Source organism: Camellia sinensis, chromosome 6 (assembly GCF_055761805.1).
Source record: "Camellia sinensis isolate YWXY chromosome 6, ASM5576180v1, whole genome shotgun sequence".
Lineage (NCBI taxonomy): Eukaryota > Viridiplantae > Streptophyta > Magnoliopsida > Ericales > Theaceae > Camellia > Camellia sinensis.
In genome coordinates this window covers 130,762,624-130,784,548 of record NC_138966.1, presented here as the reverse complement: position 1 = coordinate 130,784,548, position 21,925 = coordinate 130,762,624, and the positions used below count along the sequence as shown (strand labels likewise).

The following is a 21,925-nucleotide window of genomic DNA, read 5'->3' as shown; positions in this document are numbered from 1 at the left end:
AAGTTATTAAATTAGCCAAAAAGTCAACAACACATACCAAAAAGTCAAAGATTCTCTTTTCTCTCTACTTTTTGCACATCTTTTCGTAAAAAGTCAAAAAGTCATCTCAAACATACTAGTTTTTTTTAGCTCATATTTTAGCCAAATAACTAAAAAGTTACTAAATTAGCATATTTCCAAACGAGGCCTAAAATTAACAATCCACCCATTCTTTCTCACTCACTTTTTCATATTTGATTTTTATTTTGAGGGTAATATGGTTAAATAGATAGCCTCTAACTATCACACACTATATCAACCGACAATAGATGTGGACATGCTCGACTGGCTCAACCCAAAAAATGGAGAAGGTTTGGGTCAATTTTATTAGCCCATAAGATGGGCCCTGCAGGAAATTAATCCATCACTTTGTGGGGCTAGGTGTTGGACTAGAAGTGTGGCCCATGAACAATCTTCACTAGGCCTTTGATATTTTTTAGGCATATATATACATTTATATTTATATAACAGATATAATGTGCTTCTTGGATAAGGTTCACAATGGCTAAAAAATATATATTAATATTATATATATAATATTGAGGGATAGAGAAATTTGTAATTACTATTTTTTAAAAAAAATTGGATCAAATGGCCCATGGATTGGGCATAAACCAATGCGATTCTCCAAAGGCTGGACTTGGGCCTAGTAATTAAAGGCTAGAGGTAAGTAAGATCTGACTTTTAAGTCATCTTAATGTTTGGCCAAGCTCTAATCTCTTTAAGCAGTCTTTATTCATCTCTAATTGACAAACTATAATATAAATATTATAATTTCTAAATCTCATGAGATAGAGTGTACTACTTTATTTTAAGTGTACCAACATAAAACATTATAAAACATTAACATTGTTATTATTATTATTATTTTATTTTTTTTGATAATTTGTGTAGTTAGTCATTTTTATTTTAGATTAAAATGTTAATAAAACAAGAGTAAAGTAGGCAAATAATTAATAACTTTTTCAGGGAAAGAAAAGCATTTGTGGGTCAATTTAAAAATGTAAAAAGGTTGATTATTTTTTAATTAAAACTTGAGTTTCATTATAATATATCAAAATATTTTATTTAACTTTTTATTTATAAAAAAAAAAAAAAAAGTGTGCATAGCAAGCATTGTATGCTAGAGTATTTTGAAAAGTGAGTTAAAAGCTACTTCTCAGCGTTTAACCCACTTTCCTCTCTTACAAAAAAAATTAAAAAAACAGTTTTTAATCATTTTCCTAAAACATCCCTAAGTCCAATGGCATGATATAACTACAAAAGTCTAATTTTAGTCAGACTAGTCAAAAAATCTATTGAAATTTTTACTATAAATTTATAAAATTTAAAAATAAATAAAATAAATAGAATAGATTACCAAAATGAGGCTCATAAAAGCGTTTCTAACCCTTTAGACTAAATTTTTGATTTAATACAGCTCACTGTAATTGTAAGAATCAAATTTTTTATCAAATATTTTTAAAAGTACCTGATATATCTTAAGAACTTATTCAAGTGAAAAAAATCAAATCCTTCATCTTTTGATAGTTTCATCGATTAGGCCTCACTTGGGAACAGGTTTTTTTAGTAATTTTTTGATTTTTTGGATTAAAATATGATACAAAAAAAAAATTAGTATGTTTAAGATGACTTTTTGGCTTTCTACGAAAATATGTATAAAAAGTAGAGAGAAAATGGAATCTTTGACTTTTTGGAGTTGTTGGCTTTTTAGTTTTTTTAGTAACTTTTTGACTTTTTGCAAAAAAATATGCAAAAAGTAGAACGAAAAGGAAATCTTTGATTTTTTTGTATGAGTTGTTAACTTTTTAGTTTTTTTAATAACTTTTTAACTTTTTGACTAAAAGAGACACTTGCCAAACGAGGGCTTAAAATAAAATATAGTTAAAAGTTAATGAAACATTTTTATTTGATGAAATTTTTAATGGAGACCTATAAATTTAATGGATCGATTGAATTTGATTTCACCAAAATTTCCTTCCAACTTAAATTTGATGAACATTGGAGATCTGCTAATGGCTAAACGGACTGAACCGAATGGTTACCAAATTGGAAAAATTACAATTTAATAGAATTTTACATAATAATTATCATATTTATGAATTTTTTTTAAGATTTTACTATTAAAATTTATAAAATTTATCAAATATCTAATAAAAAATAATTTATCTGTTTGATTTGATTTTTCTAAAAAGTTGTTTGTAAATGAATTTTCTTTTCTTTTTAATAAATTTTTTTCTTTATATTTTAGTCAATTTTTTTGTCATTTTTGGATATACCTAATCAAGAAATATTTAAAAAGTAAAAATATATATATTTTGACTTAAATATTTTTTAAAAATCACTAAAAACAAATAAAAATTTTAACTAAAATTTGTGTGTATTTTTGTTCAGATTTTTGTTTGTTTTTAGTGTTTTTTCATTCATATTTTGTTAAAAAAAATTACTTTTTACATACATCTAATCTTGATATATATAAAATGTAAATATATATATATATATATATATAAAATTTTAACAAAAACAAACAAAAATCAATCTAAAAATAATTTTAAAAAAATTGAAACTAAACAAAGTAATAACTTCTAACTGAATTAAAATTGCTCCTAAATATTACAATAATGCTATAAATTTAGATATAAAAATATAAAAATTATCTAAAATTTTATATTAATAATTCAATTTCATTTCATAAATAGATGTCACACCTTCATAATTCAGGCGGTGTTTGGCAACAATTTTTTTTTTTTTTTGGATTTTTTTTATTTTTTCTACTAAAAGACAAAATTTTTACAAAATTTAAAAAAAAAAAACAAATTCAAACAAAATATCACATCAAACTCCATAATCATTTTATTTTTTCTCTCACAAATATCACATCCAATCACAAAAAAATCTAACTATCTATCTAAAAAATAAAAAATAAAAAATTTAATAATATCCTATAATTAAAAAAAAATTATATAAAAACTCACTTCACAAACACACGCTCAATATCCATGTCAAATTGAGGGACGCGGTTTTCCATAAATATTGTGAGCTTCTCCTAGGGTAAAGCCTTGGCAAATTCGGTTAAACCACCTAACCCCATTGACAAAAAGTTGGGATTGGAGAATTCCTTGGTAGATTCAATTTAAGAGTTTCTCCATCAAGAAAATCATCGCTTAGTCAAAATCAGCCGGCGCATTGCACGATTCATTCATACAAACTAAGCATTGAATTTGTTTCTGTTTCTTTTCCCCTCGCAAATTTACACCTAGTTTTCGATCCGACAAACGATGTAAAACACAACAGATCACTGCCAAATCCCTCTCTCTCTACCCAAGAGAGAGAAAGAGGGGAGACCCAATTCCACAATCCCTTTCCCTTCCCACCATGCTTTTGAAATCCCTCAACTCCTTAACCATCACACTAATGTTGGGTTTTGCTCTTCTCATCCTCTTCTTCTCTGGTTTTCTTGAATTCCCATCTGTCTCTTCTTCAATCCCATCTTCAATCCCATCTGTCTCTTCTTCAATCCCATCTGCGAAAGACTCCTTATTGTACTCCAAATCTTCGCCAGACCCATTTAGGGACTTGTTGGGTGCCTTTAAGAAATGGGATCCTCAAGTGGGTTGTTCTCAGTTCAGAGAGAAACACAAAGGATTGATGAAAAATGGGTCCTCATCTTCTCTGCAAGAAGATGATGGTGTGTGTAGTGAACTGAAAATGAGTCATGTGAGTGTTTTGGTTAAAGGGTGGACTTGGATTCCTGATAATTTGGATAATTTGTATTCGTGCCGATGCGATTTGAGCTGTTTGTGGACCAAATCTTCTGTTCTTAATGATAAGCCTGATGCTTTGTTGTTTGAAACTACTACACCTCCAGTTCAGGTATTTTTTGTTTAAATTTTATGTATTTGGAGATTTGGAATTGCTCTATTGATCAAAGTTGATGCATATGTAGATGGGTGTTTTCAAATTAGCTTTCGTAGATGTCTATATGCCAATGATAATGGTGGATTTTGGCTAATGGGTACCCATATATTAGTTTGTTTTGTCTGCTTTTCTGTGATCTAGATTGTGAGATTGTATATGGATATTTTCTTTTCTTTAATTTACAGAAATGTGTTAAATCACTTTAGCATTAATGCAGTTTTGTTTTATGAAGGAATCCTGGTGAGAAGTTTGTTCAGCTTCTTTCTAGTTTTAGGATCTTTGCAAATACAAGTACACCTCTTTTCCAGAAATTTAGTCACTAACCACATGAAGTTATATGCGTTGACTACCATTTGTTCTGATTTGGAATGTGTTCCCATTCCTATTGATCTTGTTGCTATGTAATCTGTATGACAAACTGGAGTTTCAGAACATATTTGAGGCTTATAGCGTGACTTTGTGGCTGAGATGTTCATTGCAAACAATAACTTCAGCTTGTGAGATATTTGCCACCATATACTTCCAGATATGCACATGTGTGTATGTGTGTTTGAGAGAGAGGGACCGCCTGAGGGAAATAGTTACTTTCAGCCTTTAGGATCTTTGACTTATTAGCCCTATCACCAGCTCTAGGGCACCTTATAATTCTATATTCCCTTTCTATTGTTTCTCGCCACCTTGTTGTTGTGAGTAGGAGACACCTTGGTTGCGCGAAGCGGGGGAGGGGACGGGAGAGGGGCAGGGGAGTGAAGGCATGTGGAAGAGTCTAAGGTTGGGAGTGCCTATAGGAGCATTTATATGTTACATATATATAAATAAATATTACTATATTGTAAGAAATATTTTAATGCTTAGTTTTAATATATATGTTAAAATATGAATAAACATTGTAGAATAGTGGCAACTCCTTTTTGTTTTTTGTTTTGTTTTGTTTATTGTAAATATAATATAAATTCAAAGTAATTGAGTAAATTTAAGTTAGTTTTTTTCCTAATGATTTAATGGCTATTATAGATTTTCTCTTGCTTGGTAGTTTTTCTTTTGTTTCTTTGGGATCCATATGTTTGAGAGATTTAATCCCAGTTGAAATGTGTTTCTTTCTCAATGGGAACACAATTTTAACCAGATTCTTGCTCTGAATCACAGATTGTTGTAGTAGGAGAGTCCTGCAACTGAGGGAGATACATATGGTATGGGCCATTTTGATAGTGAACATGAGGACTCCTAGAAGGGAACTAGCCTCGTGAAAACTAACTTGAAAAAATTGCATGTTCATACTGAATGGAGAATTTTTTATATTTCCTTAATGACGAAAGGTTTTGGTGAGAAATTGACAAAGTTTACATGTTTGAAACTCCACTACCAAGGTTTGCTAATTTGATTATTGAAATCATGAGTGGGGTCTTTCCAAGCACGGAGAGGTCTCAAACATAAAAATCCTCCATTCATTTTGTGCTTGTACTGTAGTTGACATCCTTAATTCTCGTATAAAGCTGAGAAATTGGGTCTTGTTAATGACATTGATCAGAGTGGACTTTTGGTAGAATGCTAATTTTACATCTCTCTTCACAATAACCCAACCCGGCACTGTCTTCTTTCTTGGGTCATCAATCATTTTCTGGGCAACTTAACCACATTGTCTATAATTTGGAAGTTATAGGCCCCGTTTGGTGTAGCTGTTAAAACAGCTTATAGATTATAACTTAACTGATTATAAATTATGACTTTAATCAGAAGTTGTTAATCTGTTTGATGTAGCTGTTGGATTATAAATTTAAGTTGCTGAGTAGTGTTTGTTAAATAATCTGTGAAATAGCTTTTTCAATTAATTTTTATTTTTTGTTTATCTATATTTCTCATAAAAAATAATAATAATAATCTATAGTCCATTTGAGTCTTTTTCTATTTTTAAAAAAATAAAAAATAAAAAAATTTAAGAGTATAACCATAAATTAACATGTCCACAGCAGAAGCTGATAATCAGAAGTAAGAGGTGAGCAGCTTCTCAGAATCAGCTTTTTTGAGTTAAAATAAGCTGTTAGAATCAAAAGCTGTTTGAAATAAGTTTAACCAAACAGTCCAAAATAACTTTTTCAAAACTAAAAGCCATAAGTTGACTCTGAAAAACTGAAACAAACATCCCATATTATACTTTGAGGTTAAGCTAGAAAAAGTCATTTACACTGAAGATCTTTGAATTTGGATTTGCTCATGTAAATATCTAAAATTTTCTCTAAAAAAAACATTTAACTAATTTATCTTCACTCTTTTTGTTGTATGTATTGGATTTCAACAATTGCATGTCTTTGCCTCTTTGAGTTACAATATTTTGTATATTTGATCAATAGTTCATTATTGCCACACCTGGGTTTTGCATATGCATTCCCTCTTTTGTTCTATCTATTTTTTAAGATTTAATGGGAAAATAAATAAAAGAAAACTCCTTTTTATACACAATACTGAATAATAATGTGGTGATACACAGTGCAGTACATCAGTAGATGCTTGATATCTATGATAATCCATGTGGGAGGAGTGGTCTTGAAGTTGAACTCTTACCTAGACAATCCAATATTCCAATTTGGTGACAGGCTGCTTAATTTGTCCAGCAGACTGCAGCAGAAAAATCTTTCTATTTCATCTTCTTTATTTATTTATTTATTTATTTATTTATTTATTTATTATTGTTATTATTATTATTATTATTTTGTTGCAATGTAAAATGTTAACTTACTTAGGGTGTGTTTGGAGTCCCTCGAATTTGAATGACCCCATTCATCTTCACATGGCATTTCAATGTAGAAATTTATCATTTTAAGTGGAAACATGTCAAGAATTGCAATCATCTCAAAATAATGTTAAAAGTTTTGAGATTTGTCAATTTTAGAAAACCTAAGAATGACCCAGATACCAAGAAATGTTGAGAAATCTAACATGTTTTTTACACCCCATTTTAGGCTATAAATTTTCACTTCGAATGCCATTAGAAGTCACCATTGGACCATCCAAATTCATAAGTACATCCTACTAGCTTTTATTGTATTAGGTACACATATTCAACACTTGATGGAGAACAAGTTAATTAATGACATCATTATTTACTCACACTATGCAAAACAAAGCTTTATTAAATCATGCCATGTTCGCTTACATAGTACCGTGCCATATTTCTCCTTGGTGATATTGCCTTTGATGTTAAAATTTTCAACTCATCTTCCGCTGTTCCTATTTCTGTACTGCGAATGCTATATTTCCTTGTTTGTCCAGCTGGGATGTGGTTTTATGTCAACGCTCATTCTTCTTGTCAACCGAACGCACTATTGTCCAACCCTGGAACCTCCTATTTTGTGTCGTGTTGCTTTCCTTTTCTAGCTTCCCATACTGTTTTGTGTTCTTTTGTTTGCTAGAGACACAATGGAGATCCCCTTCGTGTGTACATGGATCTTGAAGCTGGCAGAAAGCGATCGGGTTTTGAGGATATTTTTATTAGTTATCATGCCAAAGACGATGTTCAGTCAACTTATGCTGGTGCACTATTTCATAATAATCGAAATTATCATTTGTCCTCGTATAAGCACAATGTAAGTATACCCATTGTTGGTCATCTCTATTTGGTTTAGTTTTCACAACTTGTTTTTTGAACAAATTTGACAAAAATATATACCCAAAAAAGATATTTTTTAATTTTCAAATATTATTCCGCCCCAAAAATGAGAAAACTATATGAAAATAATTAGTGCTTTTTTATTTTTGAATTTTTTCACCAAACTAGTTTTTGAATTTTTTTGCAGAAAACATATTTGAAAATTAACCAAACTCTAAATTTCCTTTTGATTACAATAATATGCTTATAAATTGAAAATCGGATTTGGTTATTAATACTGGAATTAATTTCAGGACACGCTTGTTTATTGGTCCTCGTCACGGTGCCTTGCTCAAAGAAACCAGCTTGCCAAAAGTCTCCTCCGGTTGCTACCTTACCACTCATTTGGAAAGTGCTTGAACAATGTCGGGGGCCTAGACATGGCACTTACTCTCTACCCCGAGTGTGTCAAAGACGTTAACTCAGCCCCTAAATGGTGGGACCATTTACATTGCGCCATGTCACACTACAAGTTTGTCCTCGCAATCGAAAACACTGTGACAGAGAGTTACGTGACGGAGAAATTATTTTATGCCCTCGATTCTGGAGCAGTCCCAATCTATTTTGGTGCCCCAAATGTCTGGGACTTTGTCCCTCCACATTCAATAATAGATGGGACTAAATTCAGCTCCATGGAAGCACTAGCTACTTATATAAAGGCACTTGCTAACGACCCTGTAGCTTATGCGGAATACCATGCGTGGAGACGGTGCGGTGTTTTGGGTAATTATGGAAAGGCCCGTGCAGCGAGTTTAGACACGTTACCGTGTCGGTTGTGTGAGGCGGTGAGCAGAAAAAGTGGGAGAAACGCGAGAGCATTGTGAAGCTTAGCCGGGTCTTATATGGTAATCCTACTGGCTTTTTGAATTATTATTTTTTTTGGGTGGCGCCGGGGGGGAGGGTGTGTTAATGTTATGAGCTGTCATGAGATGTATACAATGATACTGATTTCTTGTAGAACTGAAAAGAAATAGATTATAGATTGGAAGAACAATGGTAACTCCTATTTGATGGAAACCATTTCTAACCTGCGAACCAGTCAATCATTTTCAACGAATGTTGTGTTCTCAGAAACTGAAGAAATGAAATGGCTACTGATACACAAAACTTGTTTAAATTGTTTCTGAAAACAGTTTTCGAGAAAAGTTTTTGAAAACACTGCAGTTTTTGGGTAACAGTTTTAAGATTTTTTTTCTTTTCTTTTTTCTGAATTTTTGAAACATGAGTCAACCATTATATTTGGATTGCGTTTGGATCATCATGGATTTGAATAAGAATTTGAAAGGGAAAAAAAATAAAATAAAGGCAAATGGAAAGGTGAATGTGAATGGTAATTTTTTTTTTTTTTTCTTTTCAAATTTATGATTTAAACACAAATTTTAAATTTATGATCTAAATACAACGTCAAGAAAATTTTATTCAAGCACCATAAAAAATCTCAATAAATTTGCAAATAAACTTTCAAATAAAAAATAGTTGTTTGGATATATATCTTACCTGTCTTGAAAAGGATTAGGGTGGTGAAACTGAACGTTGGAATAGTCACTTTGTTTTGGTGTACAAAAATTGAAGGGCAGGTAATTGGATACCAAAAAGTTTGTTGCAATATTATTTGAAGTGACTTCTTCTAGTCTTAGAATATCACCTGCTTCATAATTCTATTGAGTTTGATCCTTCTGAGTGTTCTACTTCTATTCCAAAAATTGGACACTGCAAAATTTTAATGGGGTGGGTTAGGAATTCAAAATTTTGGTAAAATAGGCTCAAGCTAACATTTAGGGTGTTAAAAGCAAAATTTGGTGACAAGAGCTCATTTAAAATATGCATGTAAGCGTATAATTTTTAATTCAAAAGATTAATTATTTAGGGGGATTTGGTGATAGACCCCTCACTATCTAATTTGTCTTTCAAAATGACAGAATTATATAGGTACTTTCAAAACTCCCTAATATTTTAACACTTGTTTCTTTTACTATATTACCCTCATATTTATCAGCTCTCCTATTAAGTCATATTCACAGTGTATTTCAAAGTAAAAATTTACTCTGAATCAGAGTAAAATTTACTATGATTCAAAATAAAACTTTATATTGTTAAGCAAATCAACATGTTTTTAACCAGAGTAAAATTTTACTTTGAATCATAGTAAACTTTACGCTGATTCAGATTTTACTCTAAATCAGAGTAAAGTTTACTATGATTCAAAGTAAAATTTTATATCATTAAGCAAATTAACATATTTTTAACTAGAGTAAAATTTTAATTTGAATTATAGTAAATTTTACTCTAATTCAGGTAAAATTTCAGAGTGAAGGCAATTATTCTTTACTTATTTGCTGAGAAATCGTAACTATTTAAGTTTTTTAGCCTTAAACATTAATTCAATGCAAAAATCTAATTGACAAAGCTTGATCTAAGTTTTATTGCCTTCTCTTTTTCCTCAATTTTATTGGCAATGAACAAATTATTTTCCAAAGTTAATGCATTTCAACCAAAGTGGAACAATTTCTAACACTAAAAACCCCAATGAAGTGCTTCCATACAGCATCAAACTTTTCAAGCAACTCGATGTAGATCAAGAACGAAATTTGAACGATTTAGAATTTGAAGAACAAAGAAGAGACTAAGATTTACAGAAAGTTCAGGAGACGATGATGCGAAATCATTGCGGTAGAGGTGCATGAAGCCTCTGATTTCTTCAATTCTAGGATTTTTAGAAGAGAAATGGAAGGCTTGATTGGCATTGGATGCAGAGGAGGGGGTGGCACCAGGAATCATGGCGGTTGGTGCCGGAATACATTGGCGGACGATGCTCCGACGACTGAGGTGGTCTCTAACATGGCTATGAAGAAAAGCTGTGTTTAGAGGGGGAGAAGAAAGACAGAGAAGATGGAAAGAGAGTGGGTGAAGAAGGTGGAAAGATTTAGTTGAGAGTATAATAATCTGATAACATATTTAAATAATAAATTTTGTCCTTTATGCAAGACTTCATAATTATGAGGGGCATAGAAAAATTTTTTTTTTTTCTTAATCTTTTTAACAATAAAAAGAAGGTAAATGAAATTTATTGCCAAATTTCCCCCATCCCGTCACTAGAGGGGTTTAGAAAGAAAAATATTGAGAATGTAGCGTTAATTGCTTTTATAATAATTGCTTTGAAACTCAAATTAGAGTTGGGCACCGGTTCCATGATTACCCATTCAACCTAATCCTTTTTCTTTTTCTTTTTTTTGTTATTTTGTTTTCTTTTGTTTTGTTTTTTTAAGAATTTGGGATTGATAAATTCCACAAAACTGGGTTTGAATTATTTTTGTTGGGAATTAGAAAAGGCATAATTAAAAATAAGTATATTTGTAGAGATATTTATAATAAATTCCATTTAGTAATAAGCTCATAAAATTTTATAGTATTCTACAAAGTCTCATATATTTAGACTTCTATCTAGAAGGTCATCTTTTTCTTAATTTATAATTTTTTTGGACTCTAATACCCTTTTGTTCTATTTTGATAATATATGATGATGCAATTTGTTCCTAGGGGAAAGGGTCAGACTGATCCACGCTCCTCAAGCCTATGTCCGAATGACCAAGCCCACCAGAAGACCTGCACAAGAGATCAACGGGGAACAGGGAGTTCCCTAACGAACTCTCCGACGAGCAAGTTAGAGAGAGAAGTGGAATGTGTAGATAGATTAGAGATAGAAAAGCTTAACCTTCTTCTTGTCTTCAACGTCTGCTTGTAGCCTCTGGTAATCATTTCGTTGTCCCTTCCGACCTGTCACCTTGGCCGAAAGTCTATGTTGTAACTTCCCTTGTTCAGGGTGAGGGTGTGTCGTCCCGACGGAGAGGGGTTATCGCAATAAATGCTATAAGGGGGCCTCATTAATAGCGATGTGCCATGGCAATAACTTTGCAGATCTTTGTCTGCTGATGTGGCTTGCCCTTCACTTGCCATGTGTCTTGATGTCATTGATTCGTATTGCTACATGGGGCTTCAACAGTGCTGGGCTCTAGTATTTGAGATATGTATTGGACCCTAAATGGTGGGCTATAATCTTTATGGGCTTACCCATGTCAGTAGTTCCCCATTCCCAAGTGCAGCTTTAGTCCAACGAAGGGAATAATGAAGAAAATGAGAGGTTGTGAGAGACCGGCAGGGTGAAGGCCGACCGAGAGGGGTGGCCGACCATGAGAAGGGCCGACCGCGAAGGGTGGCCGAGTGGAGGGACCGACCAAGAGGAGGGTCGACCGCGAGAGGTGGCCGAATGGAGGGGCCGACCAAGAGGAGGGCCGACCGCGAGAGGTGGCCGAGTGAAGGGACCAACCAAAAGGAGGCCCGACCGCAAGAGGTGGCCGAGTGGCGCGGGGCTCGAGAGGCAGCGTGGTACGTGTGGAAGTGAAGTGGAAAAAACAGGAGAGAGGAAAGGAGCGGTGGATCGTAATGGTACACGTGGCAGAATCTCGTAATGAGAAAGGTTAGGCGTTGGGCAATAAGTGAAACGATAGGTCATTACAGGGTGTTTGAAAAGACAATTTTGGCAAATTTTTGAAAAATTTTCAAACTGGCAAAATTTAATAGGGACCCTTGGAATACGACAAACCTTGGGCTTTTGGGATTATCCGTTTCACGTATCTCTTCGCAAACAACCAAAATATTCCAAGTGTAAACTCCTTCGTTGCCAACGATACACCCTTGCAACACTTTTTGAATTTTCTTGCGCCCGCATCCGAAGCGATTCGCAGACATACAAGAGAGATGGCACAAGAGGAAGCAACCACCGCAAGAGTTGATCCCCTAGGCGACGATGACGCGGTTGACTTAGCAGAACAATACCGTACGGAGCGTAGGAAGGGGGAGGGAGCGAGTCAAGCGGTGTGGGCTCGCCCCAGGACAATAATCTCGGTCGTGAGACCTATCAGTCAGGTAGAGCCAGACCATTGGCACACCAAACCGGATAAATCCGTACTGACAGTAGAGAAGTTGAGAGGAATAGGGAAAAAGTACCAAATATCCCCAGAGATAGGGCTAAGACTGCCCACAACCATGGAAAGGGCATCAAATGTGCGGCCATGATGGTTTTTTGTGTCGAAAAAGCATTGCGAGGAGGGTTGAGGCTACCTCAACCCCAAGTAGTGGTGGAAGTGCTGAAAAAACTGGAAGCGGCGCCAGGGCAACTGATGCCGAACGCCTGGAAGATAGTGATGGCGTGCGCGAGTGCTTGGCCGTAGGCGACCGGAGGGGCGGCGATGACAGTGGAGGAGTTTTTCTCCTGTTATAAGGCCTCCGGTCAACAGGAGACCTGGGTGACGTTGCAAGCGGTGGCGGGGAGAGGTCTGGTGGCAGGTCTTCCATCATCGGTGAAGAGGTGGAAACCGAGATGGTTCTTTGTGTCGAAGAACGGTGGAGTTGGGGTGCATACAAAGTGGAAGGTCCCTACCAAATCAGTCGAGCCTAAGTTGGGTGTTGAGGCCGAAGACCAAGTGAAGAAGGTGAGGGAATGAAGGGAAGCGAAAGGGCTAAGGTGGGATGAGCTAGTCCTGCCTTCAACGTTGTTCGCCCTGAAATTGGGACTGCAACCGTTAGGGGAGGACCCAGCAAGGGAGGAACTGGAGGTGCAGAGGAAGGCACAGGAGGAAGAGGAGAGGAGATTGTTCGCCCAAGTGGACAAGTATAAGGAGACCGAACTGGGGCCTGCTCCGAAGCCGATTGCGAGGGAGCGAATTCGACCGCGCCCCAAGCCGTTGGAGGAAAAGGATTTAGGCTGTTTTGAGCCACGACCGCCCCTAGTTGATCCAGTGAAGGAAAAGGCAAACAAAGAGGGGGAGGCTTTGAAGAAGAAAATGAGGGTTGCCCTTGAAGGGACTACAGATACGCCTGGATCGAAGAAGGTGAGGGTGGGTGGTGAGGACACCCCTCTGGCGGAGAAGGCAGGGGAGGAGAGAGTGGGGCTACCCCAGAAAAGGTGGTTGCCCCAGAAGTGCAGGGGGAGAAAGGTCAAGGGGACCAAGAAAAAGAAGAGCACAAGAGTGCAACGCCCAAGATGCAAGTGGAGAGTGGGTCAGCTGGTCCTGAAGGGGGGGTGGAGCAGTAGCCCAAGGGGGGTCCTGCGTCCCAAGGAGAGGGGGTCAGGCTGACGACGGCTATCTACCACGCTCGCACAGTGTCTGGGCGACTGGAGGGAAAAGAAGGCCAGCCAGGGCAGCTGCAAATCGCTTTTTGGGAGTAGTGGATGAAGCAGTCGTGCGCTCGGTGGCCAGGTTCAATGAGGCTGAGCTGCTAAGGGTGTTGTGCTCTGCCCAAATGGACCCGACCACCCTAGCAGGGGCTCTGATGAGAAAGGCGGCGACTGCGAAAGGTGAAGTGAAGCCTTTGAAGGCCAAGTGTTGGAGAAGGCGAAGGCCCAACTTGCAAGTTTCAAGAAGGAGAGTGCAGGCTAGAGGAAAGCTGCGCGAAACGCATGTGCCAGGGGGTAAGAAGAGGCTGAGAAGGCAGAAAAGATAGAGGTGTTGGCGGTGGTGCAGAAGAGTATTGCCGGTCGTACCCACGCTGAGCTGCGCGCTGCCAAGTTGGAGCTGGAGGACGAACGCCGCAAGGTGATGTCGCTCGAGTTCCAACTGGCTGGCGAGCGGAAAAAGCTGGAAGATGCTCAAAATTCCTGCACCGTCGCCACCGAGCAGTTTGAGGAGGCCATGACCAGCAATGAAGATTTGCGCGTCCAGTGGGTCAAAAAAAAAGAAGAAGCAGACCTGAAGATTGCAAGGTTGGAGCGAGATCTTGCAGACGAGCGCGCCAAGGCAACGGCAGAAAAGGCAACGCTGGAAAAGGAGTTAGAGGAGGAGAAAACCAAGTCAGCCTCTGAGAGGGCAGCATACCCCGATATGTGCGTCGTAGCAGTAGAGCAATTCAAGGGGTCTGTTGACTTTTCAGATGGCTATCGATGCTGTGATCGCCAGCCACCTGGCGAGAGAAGGGTCTGGGGGGGCTGGCCCGTCGGGGGCGACCGCTGGGGGCAGGAGTGAAGAAGAAGTGATCCAGAGCTTTCAGCAGTCGAACTTCTACAAACACGAGATGGCTGAGTTCTGGGACAGCGAGTGGAAGATGTTCAGGCGTAAAGCTGAAGAGCTATTCCCAGATTTAGACTTTAGCAGTGTCAAGATTGACGACGATGACGTGGCCCAGACCCCCCTAGACGAGGGCGTTGAAGAAGAAGACCTCGTGTCAAGTGAGGAGGAATGATGGAAGTGGACAAAATTTGTACTCAGAGTTTTAGTTATTTTTCTTTTTGTTATTGTTGTTTTTTTTTTTTTTGAATTGCTATAATAAACTTGTGTATAAGTTTGTGAATGAATAAAAGTATAAGGTTGTGTTTGTCACACTGCTGTCTTTATGTTTGTGAGTCTGAAATGAATGAGAATGGTTTATTCAAATTAGGCTTGACTTGTAAGGAAAGAGGCTGACTTGTAAAAGTTGATAAGTAAGAAGACAATCTGACTTGTAAAGGAAGCATGTAAGAATGTCAAAAATGTGAAGTTTTAAATCATGCCCAAAAATGAAGTTGTAAATCATGTTGTAAGGGTGTTGATAAATGAAAAATTAAGTTAGGAAATGAAAGCCAAAAATGTAAAGAGTGTTGAGAGATGTAAAAGCATGAACTTGGAATTTGACTAAGTATGGCCACTATGCCGCAACCATGAAGTTGGCACGAATGGCCTTGACCGAGCTCTTCATTCGTGCTCAGTTTAGGTTAAGCTACGATTAACTGGCTCGTGCTCAGTTTAGGTTAAGCTACGATTAACTGGCTCTTCAAGTAACTCGGTGGCTTTAAGTAGCTCAGTCTGGCTGAGCTCTCTATGCTCAGTCTTGCTGAGGCTCTAAGTAACTCAGTCTGGCTGAGCTCTCTATGCTCAGTCTCGCTGAGGCTCTAAGTAACTCAGTCTGGCTGAGCTCTTCATGCTCAGTTTGGCTGAGGTTTTTCATGCTCAGTCGAGCTGAGTTCTTCATGCTCAGTTTGGCTGAGGCTTTAAGTAACTCGATCTGGCTGAGGTCTTCGTGCTCAGGCTGGCTTAGGCTTTTCATGCTCAGTCTGGCTTAGGCTTTTTATGCTCAGTCGAGCTGAGTTCTTCATGCTCAGTCTGGCTGAGGCTTTTCATGCTCAGTCTGGCTGAGGTTTTAAGTGACATAGTCTGGCCGAGGTCTTCGTGCTCAGTCTGGCTAAGGCTTTAAGTGACTCAATCTGGCTGAGGTTGCAATCAGAGTGTTATTGGAATACCACACAAATAACTGAGATATAAGCTTGCTGTCATTAAAGTGTAGCCTATTTGATCAGAAATTTACATCATGTGAGAGAAGAACAAAAACATTCAAGTGTGTGGATTGTCGAAAAGAAAATACAATAACTGATCAGTACAAGAATGGGAAATTATTGAAAATAACGCTTCAAGTGTTCGGCGTTCCACGGATGGGGGAGGTCTCGACCTTCCATGTCCTGAAGTCGATATGTACCCGGACGAGGTCTGGCTTTAACAACGTAAGGTCCTTTCCACTTGGCTGCCAGTTTCCCTTCAGTCGGATTTTTGATGGCAAGGGTTGCTTATCGTAAAACAAGGTCCCCCACGGTGAACTCCCTCGGTCGGACTTTGCGGTTGTAGTGAGTTCTCATTTTCTATTGGTATGAGGCCCGTCTGACTGCAGTGGTTTCTCAGAGCTCTTCAATTAGGTCTAGGTCTGCCCGACGCAGCTCTTCGGTCAATTCTGGATTCGGATGTAGAACCTTTGGGGTAGGAAAACCAACTTCCACTGGGATGACCGCCTCAGTGCCATATGTTAAACGAAAGGGGGTCTCCCCAGTGGGAGTTCGAGCGGTAGTGCGGTAAGCTCAGAGTACATTCGGTAGTTCCTCAACCCAGAGTCCCTTAGCAGTTTCCAACTTGGTTTGATGATCTTCAGAAGAGAACGGTTGGTGACCTCAACTTGGGCATTGGCTTGGGGATGACCTAGGGAAGAAAAGCATGGCTGGATTTGAAGCTCTGCACAGAATTTCCTGAACTTGGCATTGTCGAATTGTTTGCCGTTGTCGGAGACGATAGCTTAAAGGATGCCAAATCTGCATACGATCGACTACCAAATGAATCTGGTTGTGTTTCACTCGGTAATTGTGGCAAGGGGTTCTGCCTCCATCCATTTAGTGAAGTAATCAATGGCGACAATGGCAAATTTGGTTTGGCCTCGACCAGTGGGCAATGGGCCAACTAGGTCGATCCCCCATTTGGCGAATAGGTAGGGACTGCAAAGCGTGATTAATTCTGCAGGAGGAGCATGGGGGATGTTGGCAAAACGCTGGCACTTATCACATTTGAGCACAAAGTCCATCGCATCCTGATTAAGAGTAGGCCAAAAATAACCAGTGCAGAGTATTTTGTGGGCTAGAGACCGGGGGCCCGAATGATTACCACAGAGACCCTCATGGATTTCCCTCATCACGTAGGTTGCTTGAGCAGAATTGAGGCATCTGAGGTATAGGCGTGAAAAACCACATTTGTATAAGAGGTCGCCGACCTAATCTTTGAGGTTAACACACTCTTCGGTGTTATGGTCGTGGTCCTGGTGAAAACGGTAGTGTTTGGACTGGTCTCTCCGATTGGAAGGAGTCCGTGATGGTTAGGACCATTTTAGGGGGTAGTCCCGCTGGATCTGATTGAGGACTTGTTCCATGGGTGAATTGAGGGGTGCGTACCGCTCAAACCGGCCGGGCGGTTGGGCTGGTGCTAACCGGTCGGCTCGGGGGGGTCGGTCGGTATAATGAGGTGTTCGGTTATTGTATTGGGTGTTTCTGGTGTCTGCATCCTTTCTCTTCTCCCTGGTGGTGGGGTTTTTGGTTGCAGGGTCTTGGCGTGCGGCTAGGGAATCTTCGGCGTTCATGTATTTTTGGGCTTTGGAGAGTAGGGCTGCCATGGAGGTCGGGGGGTTTTTTGAAAGAGAGAAGAGGAAGTCAGATGACCGCAGACCGGCCATAAAAGTTGTAAGGATGACTTTGTTATCGTTTTCTGCTACCTGCAAGGCTTCAGTATTGAAGCAAGTAACGAAACTACGCAGCGACTCCCCATCGGTCTGACAGATGTTGAGGAGTTGGGTTGCCGGACGTCGCTGGCGCTAAGCTCCAATGAAATGGCTGAGGAAGGAGTCACTGAGGTGCTGGAAGGTGGAGACAGAGTTCGCCGGCAGCTGACTAAACCAAAGTCGAGTTGACCCCTTGAGTGTCACGGGGAAAGCCCGACACATAATTTCGTCAGGGAATACGTGGAGGATCATAAGGGTTCTGTAGGTCTCCAAGTGGTCGACTGGGTTCATTGTACCGTCAAAAGAGTCGATGGTGGGCATTTTGAACTTGGGGGGTAGAGGTTTGTCCCTGATGGAATCAACAAATGGGGAGTTGGTTGTGGTAGATGGTTAATACTGTATGTTCTGCATGACCCCTTGGAGCTGAAGCTTCATGACTCGGAGTTCTGCGTCCCAAAGAGGGATGTTGTCACCACCGGAGGGCAGCAGTGGCTGGACGCTACTGGCCTCTCCTTCAGGGGTCGGTGCCGGGATCGATGGCTATGGGCCCCGAGGTGGCAGGTTTATACCTGGGGAAGGGGGTTGTAAGCCTTTCAAGTTGGTTGGATCAGGCTGCAGGATAGTATGGCTCGGGGCTTGTTCTTGGTTAGGGGGAATATCTGGAGGTGGTGGAGGAGGCATAGGAAGGTTTCTTTGGAGAAGAGCATTAATCAGGGCTTGGTTTTGCTCGGCCAAGCGGTTAATGCTGTTGGTGAGCTCGGTGAAATACGGTGGTGGGTTTTTTGGATTGGGGGGTTGGCTTGATGATCGGGAACATTGAGGTGAGAAGCCATTGATCTAGTTGTGACCATACATCTTGGCAGGTGGTAGGAAAGGGGTTATTGGGGAAGGGCCTTCGGCAACAACGAGCACAACTGGCGCGCGAAGTAAGAGATTTCCACAGACGGCACCAACTGATGATGCAATTCGTTCCTGGGGGAAAGGGTCGGATTGATCCACGCTTCTCAAGCCTATGCCCGAATGACCAAGCCCACCAGAAGACCTGCACAAGAGTTCAACGAGGAACGGGGAGTCCCCCAGCGAACCCTCCGACGAGCAAGTTAGAGAGAGAAGTGGAATGTGTAAATAGATTAGAGATAGAAAAGCTTAATCTTCTTCTTGTCTTCAACGTCTGCTTATATCCTCTGGTAATCATTTCGTTGTCCCTTCCGGCCTGTCACCTTAGGCAAAAGTCTATGTTGTAGTTTCCCTTCTTCAGGGTGAGGGCGTGCCGTCCCGACGGAGAGGGGTTATCGCAATAAATGCTGTAAGGGGGCCTCATTAATGGCGATGTGCCGTGGCAATAACTTTGCAGATCTTTGTCTGCTGATGCCATGTGTCTTGATGTCATTGGTTTTTATTGCTACATGGGGTTTCAGCAGTGTTGGGCTCTAGTATTTGAGATATGTGTTGGGCCCTAAATGGTGGGCTATAATCTTTATGGGCTTACCCATGTCAATATATATTACACACAATAAGCTATGTATGTTTTTCATATTTTTTTTATTTCTATTTTGGCAGTTTTGGAGGAATTAGTAGATACGTTTTCATTATATGTTTTGTAGGATTTTGTTCACACGTTAGTGGTAAGAGAATAAAAGAATACTATCTTCTTCCATTGTTACGGTTTGAAACTCTATTTTCTTTTGTTGTTGCGGTTTTGAAACTCTCTTTTCTTTCATTGTTGCGGTTTTGAAGCTCTGTTTCTTCCATTATTGTGTTTTTGAAACTCAATTTTCTTCCAATCAGAGATCGTAACGATGATTTTTCATATCCATTACAAGTTTAGAATTGTTGAAATCACTTTTGTTTTACAATTGCTTGTAAATATGCGTTTGGTAAGAATTCATATTTAGTAATGTTTAGTAGGGATGCATGCTCAGAATTGTTCAATAATTGATTAAAGTTGATTTGACTTTCTGTTTCGAAATAGACTAATATGATATTATGTATCAGTGCGTGTATGCTTATTGATTGGGTATTTCAATAAATGTGAACATTGACATCCACTAGAGTCATTGTTGTTGTGAATTATCAAATTCCTAATGTTTTGTATTTGATGATTGTAACAACCCTCATACTGTTTACTGATTAATGACTGATTGATTACCGATAATCACCGATTACTATTAAACGGAACTGATAATGACTGATAACTGACTGAGAATTGAACTGACTAAGGTACTGAACTGACTGCCCGAAATTGAAACTGAATTGAGTGAATATATCTGTTTGAATTGCATTTTATCTGTTGACTGTTTGTTTGATCTGTTCGTGTTTTATGTTTAAACTATTAATTGAAGGCCTTATCGGCGGCCGAACCGGAAATTGGTTAGTGTTTTATGATCCTCATAATTAATGTACTTTTATGGTACATTCATTGAAAAAGTGATTAGGTATGATTAAATTAGATTAAATAAGCTAATTAAAGAGTTAGGCTTATTTACCAAATTGCCACCCTTAGTGGCCCACTCAATACACACACTTGAGCCTTATGTACACACTTGAAGAACATTTCATCAGCCATTTCTTCTTGTTCTAGCCGACCTTAGAGAGAGAGAGACTTGAGGAGTTGATTTCATCTCAATTTTGGTTGTGAATTGTTTGGAAATTGAAGAAATTGTTGAGGAGATTGCATATTTGAGCTCCCTCACTTCTAATTCTACACCTAAGGTAGATCATTCATCATCTTAATGGTGTCTTTGAGTTGTTCTTGCATGATTCATGCTTCATTGTAGAACTAAGTCATGAATTGGTTCATTGTTGTTGAATTGAAGCTTAAGTGTTGCATGCATGTACATATATTGAAGTTTTGAGGTGGTAGTTCATCATACCTCACATGCATGTCCATCTTTTGGTCATACTCCATGAGTTCATCTTGTTTTTGAAGGCTTGAGCTCTTTTGAAACAGCATTAAAGCTTTGAAAATGATTTAAGATCATGCATGTCATGTTTGAAGATTGTTCTTGAAAATGATTTGAAATTGGTTTGAAATTGGGTTTGAATTAAACACCTTTGGGCTTTGATTTCTCAAATTGAGCTTTGAACCACATTATTCTATGTGTTTATAAATGTTTTCCAGAAAATGAGCCCAAGAGGATCGGTTTTGATGCATTTAAACTTGAGTTTGAGCTTGGAGGTGCAATCTGGGTTTTCCAGATTTCGCACTTCCGCTCGAGCGGGGAAAGTTACGCTCGAGCGTGGAATCCGAGCAACCAGCATCTCTCTGCACTGTTTTGCAGTCCGCTCGAGCGGAGGATTGGGCGCTCGAGCGGAGTCATGTCTCAAGCTCGAGCGGGCGTCGAGCGGAGATTTCACCCATCCAGTACTTTTACAGTACGCTCGAGCGGAAAAGTTTACGCTCGAGCGTGTACCTTTGTTGCATGTCCGCTCGAGCGGGGAAACATGCGCTCGAGCGGGACTCTGTTTTTCTGAAAATGCTTTTAAATGTGCATCTTTTCATCCCCACTCCATTCTAGGCATTCTTAGACCTAGTTTAAGGCATCTTATTGAGGATATAGATGTAGAACACACCGAGGCAAATTAGGGTTTAAGTTGTTACTTTCCCAACTGCGTAGCTTAGTGTGTTCAATCTGTTAACTGTGTAGGGTTGGCGACTGGGGAGACACGCTCTAGCTTACTGTAGCCCGAACTCTGTGAGTAACAATTGTGTAAAGATATGTTCAACTGATATCTTTTGAATACTGAACTGAACTGTTTACTGAACTGGTATTACTGAATGAATGTATGTCCTTTATTTCTGAACTGTACTGTGGCATCCTTAGTACCTACTGTTTACTGTTACTGTTACTGTTACAGAGATCTCTGTCGGTTCCCTTGTGGAGCCACTACTGTTTACTGACTGATGACCATCATTACTGTTCGGTCTTTTAAGACCTACTGTTACTATTATGCTAATGGATGTACCACATATGACTGTTTACTGTACTGAACAACTGAAATACTGATTGAATTGAACTGTTTTCATTACCGTAAGGACATTCATTCTAAACCTCTTTACGCATTATGTTATTCACTGGGCTTTAGCTCACTGTTTATATATACATGTAGGTGCTCAGCCACCAGATCGGAGCTAGGAGCGTGAGTTGGACTCCAGTTTTGTCAAGCCAGCCTTTGTGCCTCACTGCGAGGTTCCGAGTTGCCATGCTATGGCTTTGGGGTGTTTTGTTTGTTTCCCCCGTCTGTCTCCATACTGTTTGGATTACTGTA

At 38.9% G+C, this 21,925-nt stretch overlaps 1 protein-coding gene across 1 annotated transcript; it reads left to right on the top strand.

Moving 5' to 3' along the window:
- The first annotated feature begins 3,060 nt into the window (after positions 1 to 3,060).
- On the top strand, positions 3,061 to 8,627 carry FUT13 (fucosyltransferase 13). Its single transcript, XM_028215206.2, has 3 exons — positions 3,061 to 3,912; positions 7,365 to 7,538; positions 7,855 to 8,627. The coding sequence occupies exons 1-3, from the start codon at positions 3,415 to 3,417 to the stop codon at positions 8,422 to 8,424; spliced, it is 1,242 nt and encodes a 413-aa protein (XP_028071007.1). The 5' UTR covers positions 3,061 to 3,414; the 3' UTR covers positions 8,425 to 8,627.
- Positions 8,628 to 21,925: the final 13,298 nt, after the last annotated feature.

Coding starts and splice junctions, on each gene's coding strand:
- FUT13 (XM_028215206.2), top strand. CDS start 3,415: ATGCTTTTGAAATCCCTCAACTCCTTAACCATCACACTAATGTTGGGT. Junction 3,913..7,364: donor CTACTACACCTCCAGTTCAG/GTATTTTTTGTT, acceptor TTTGTTTGCTAG/AGACACAATGGAGATCCCCT. Junction 7,539..7,854: donor TGTCCTCGTATAAGCACAAT/GTAAGTATACCC, acceptor AATTAATTTCAG/GACACGCTTGTTTATTGGTC.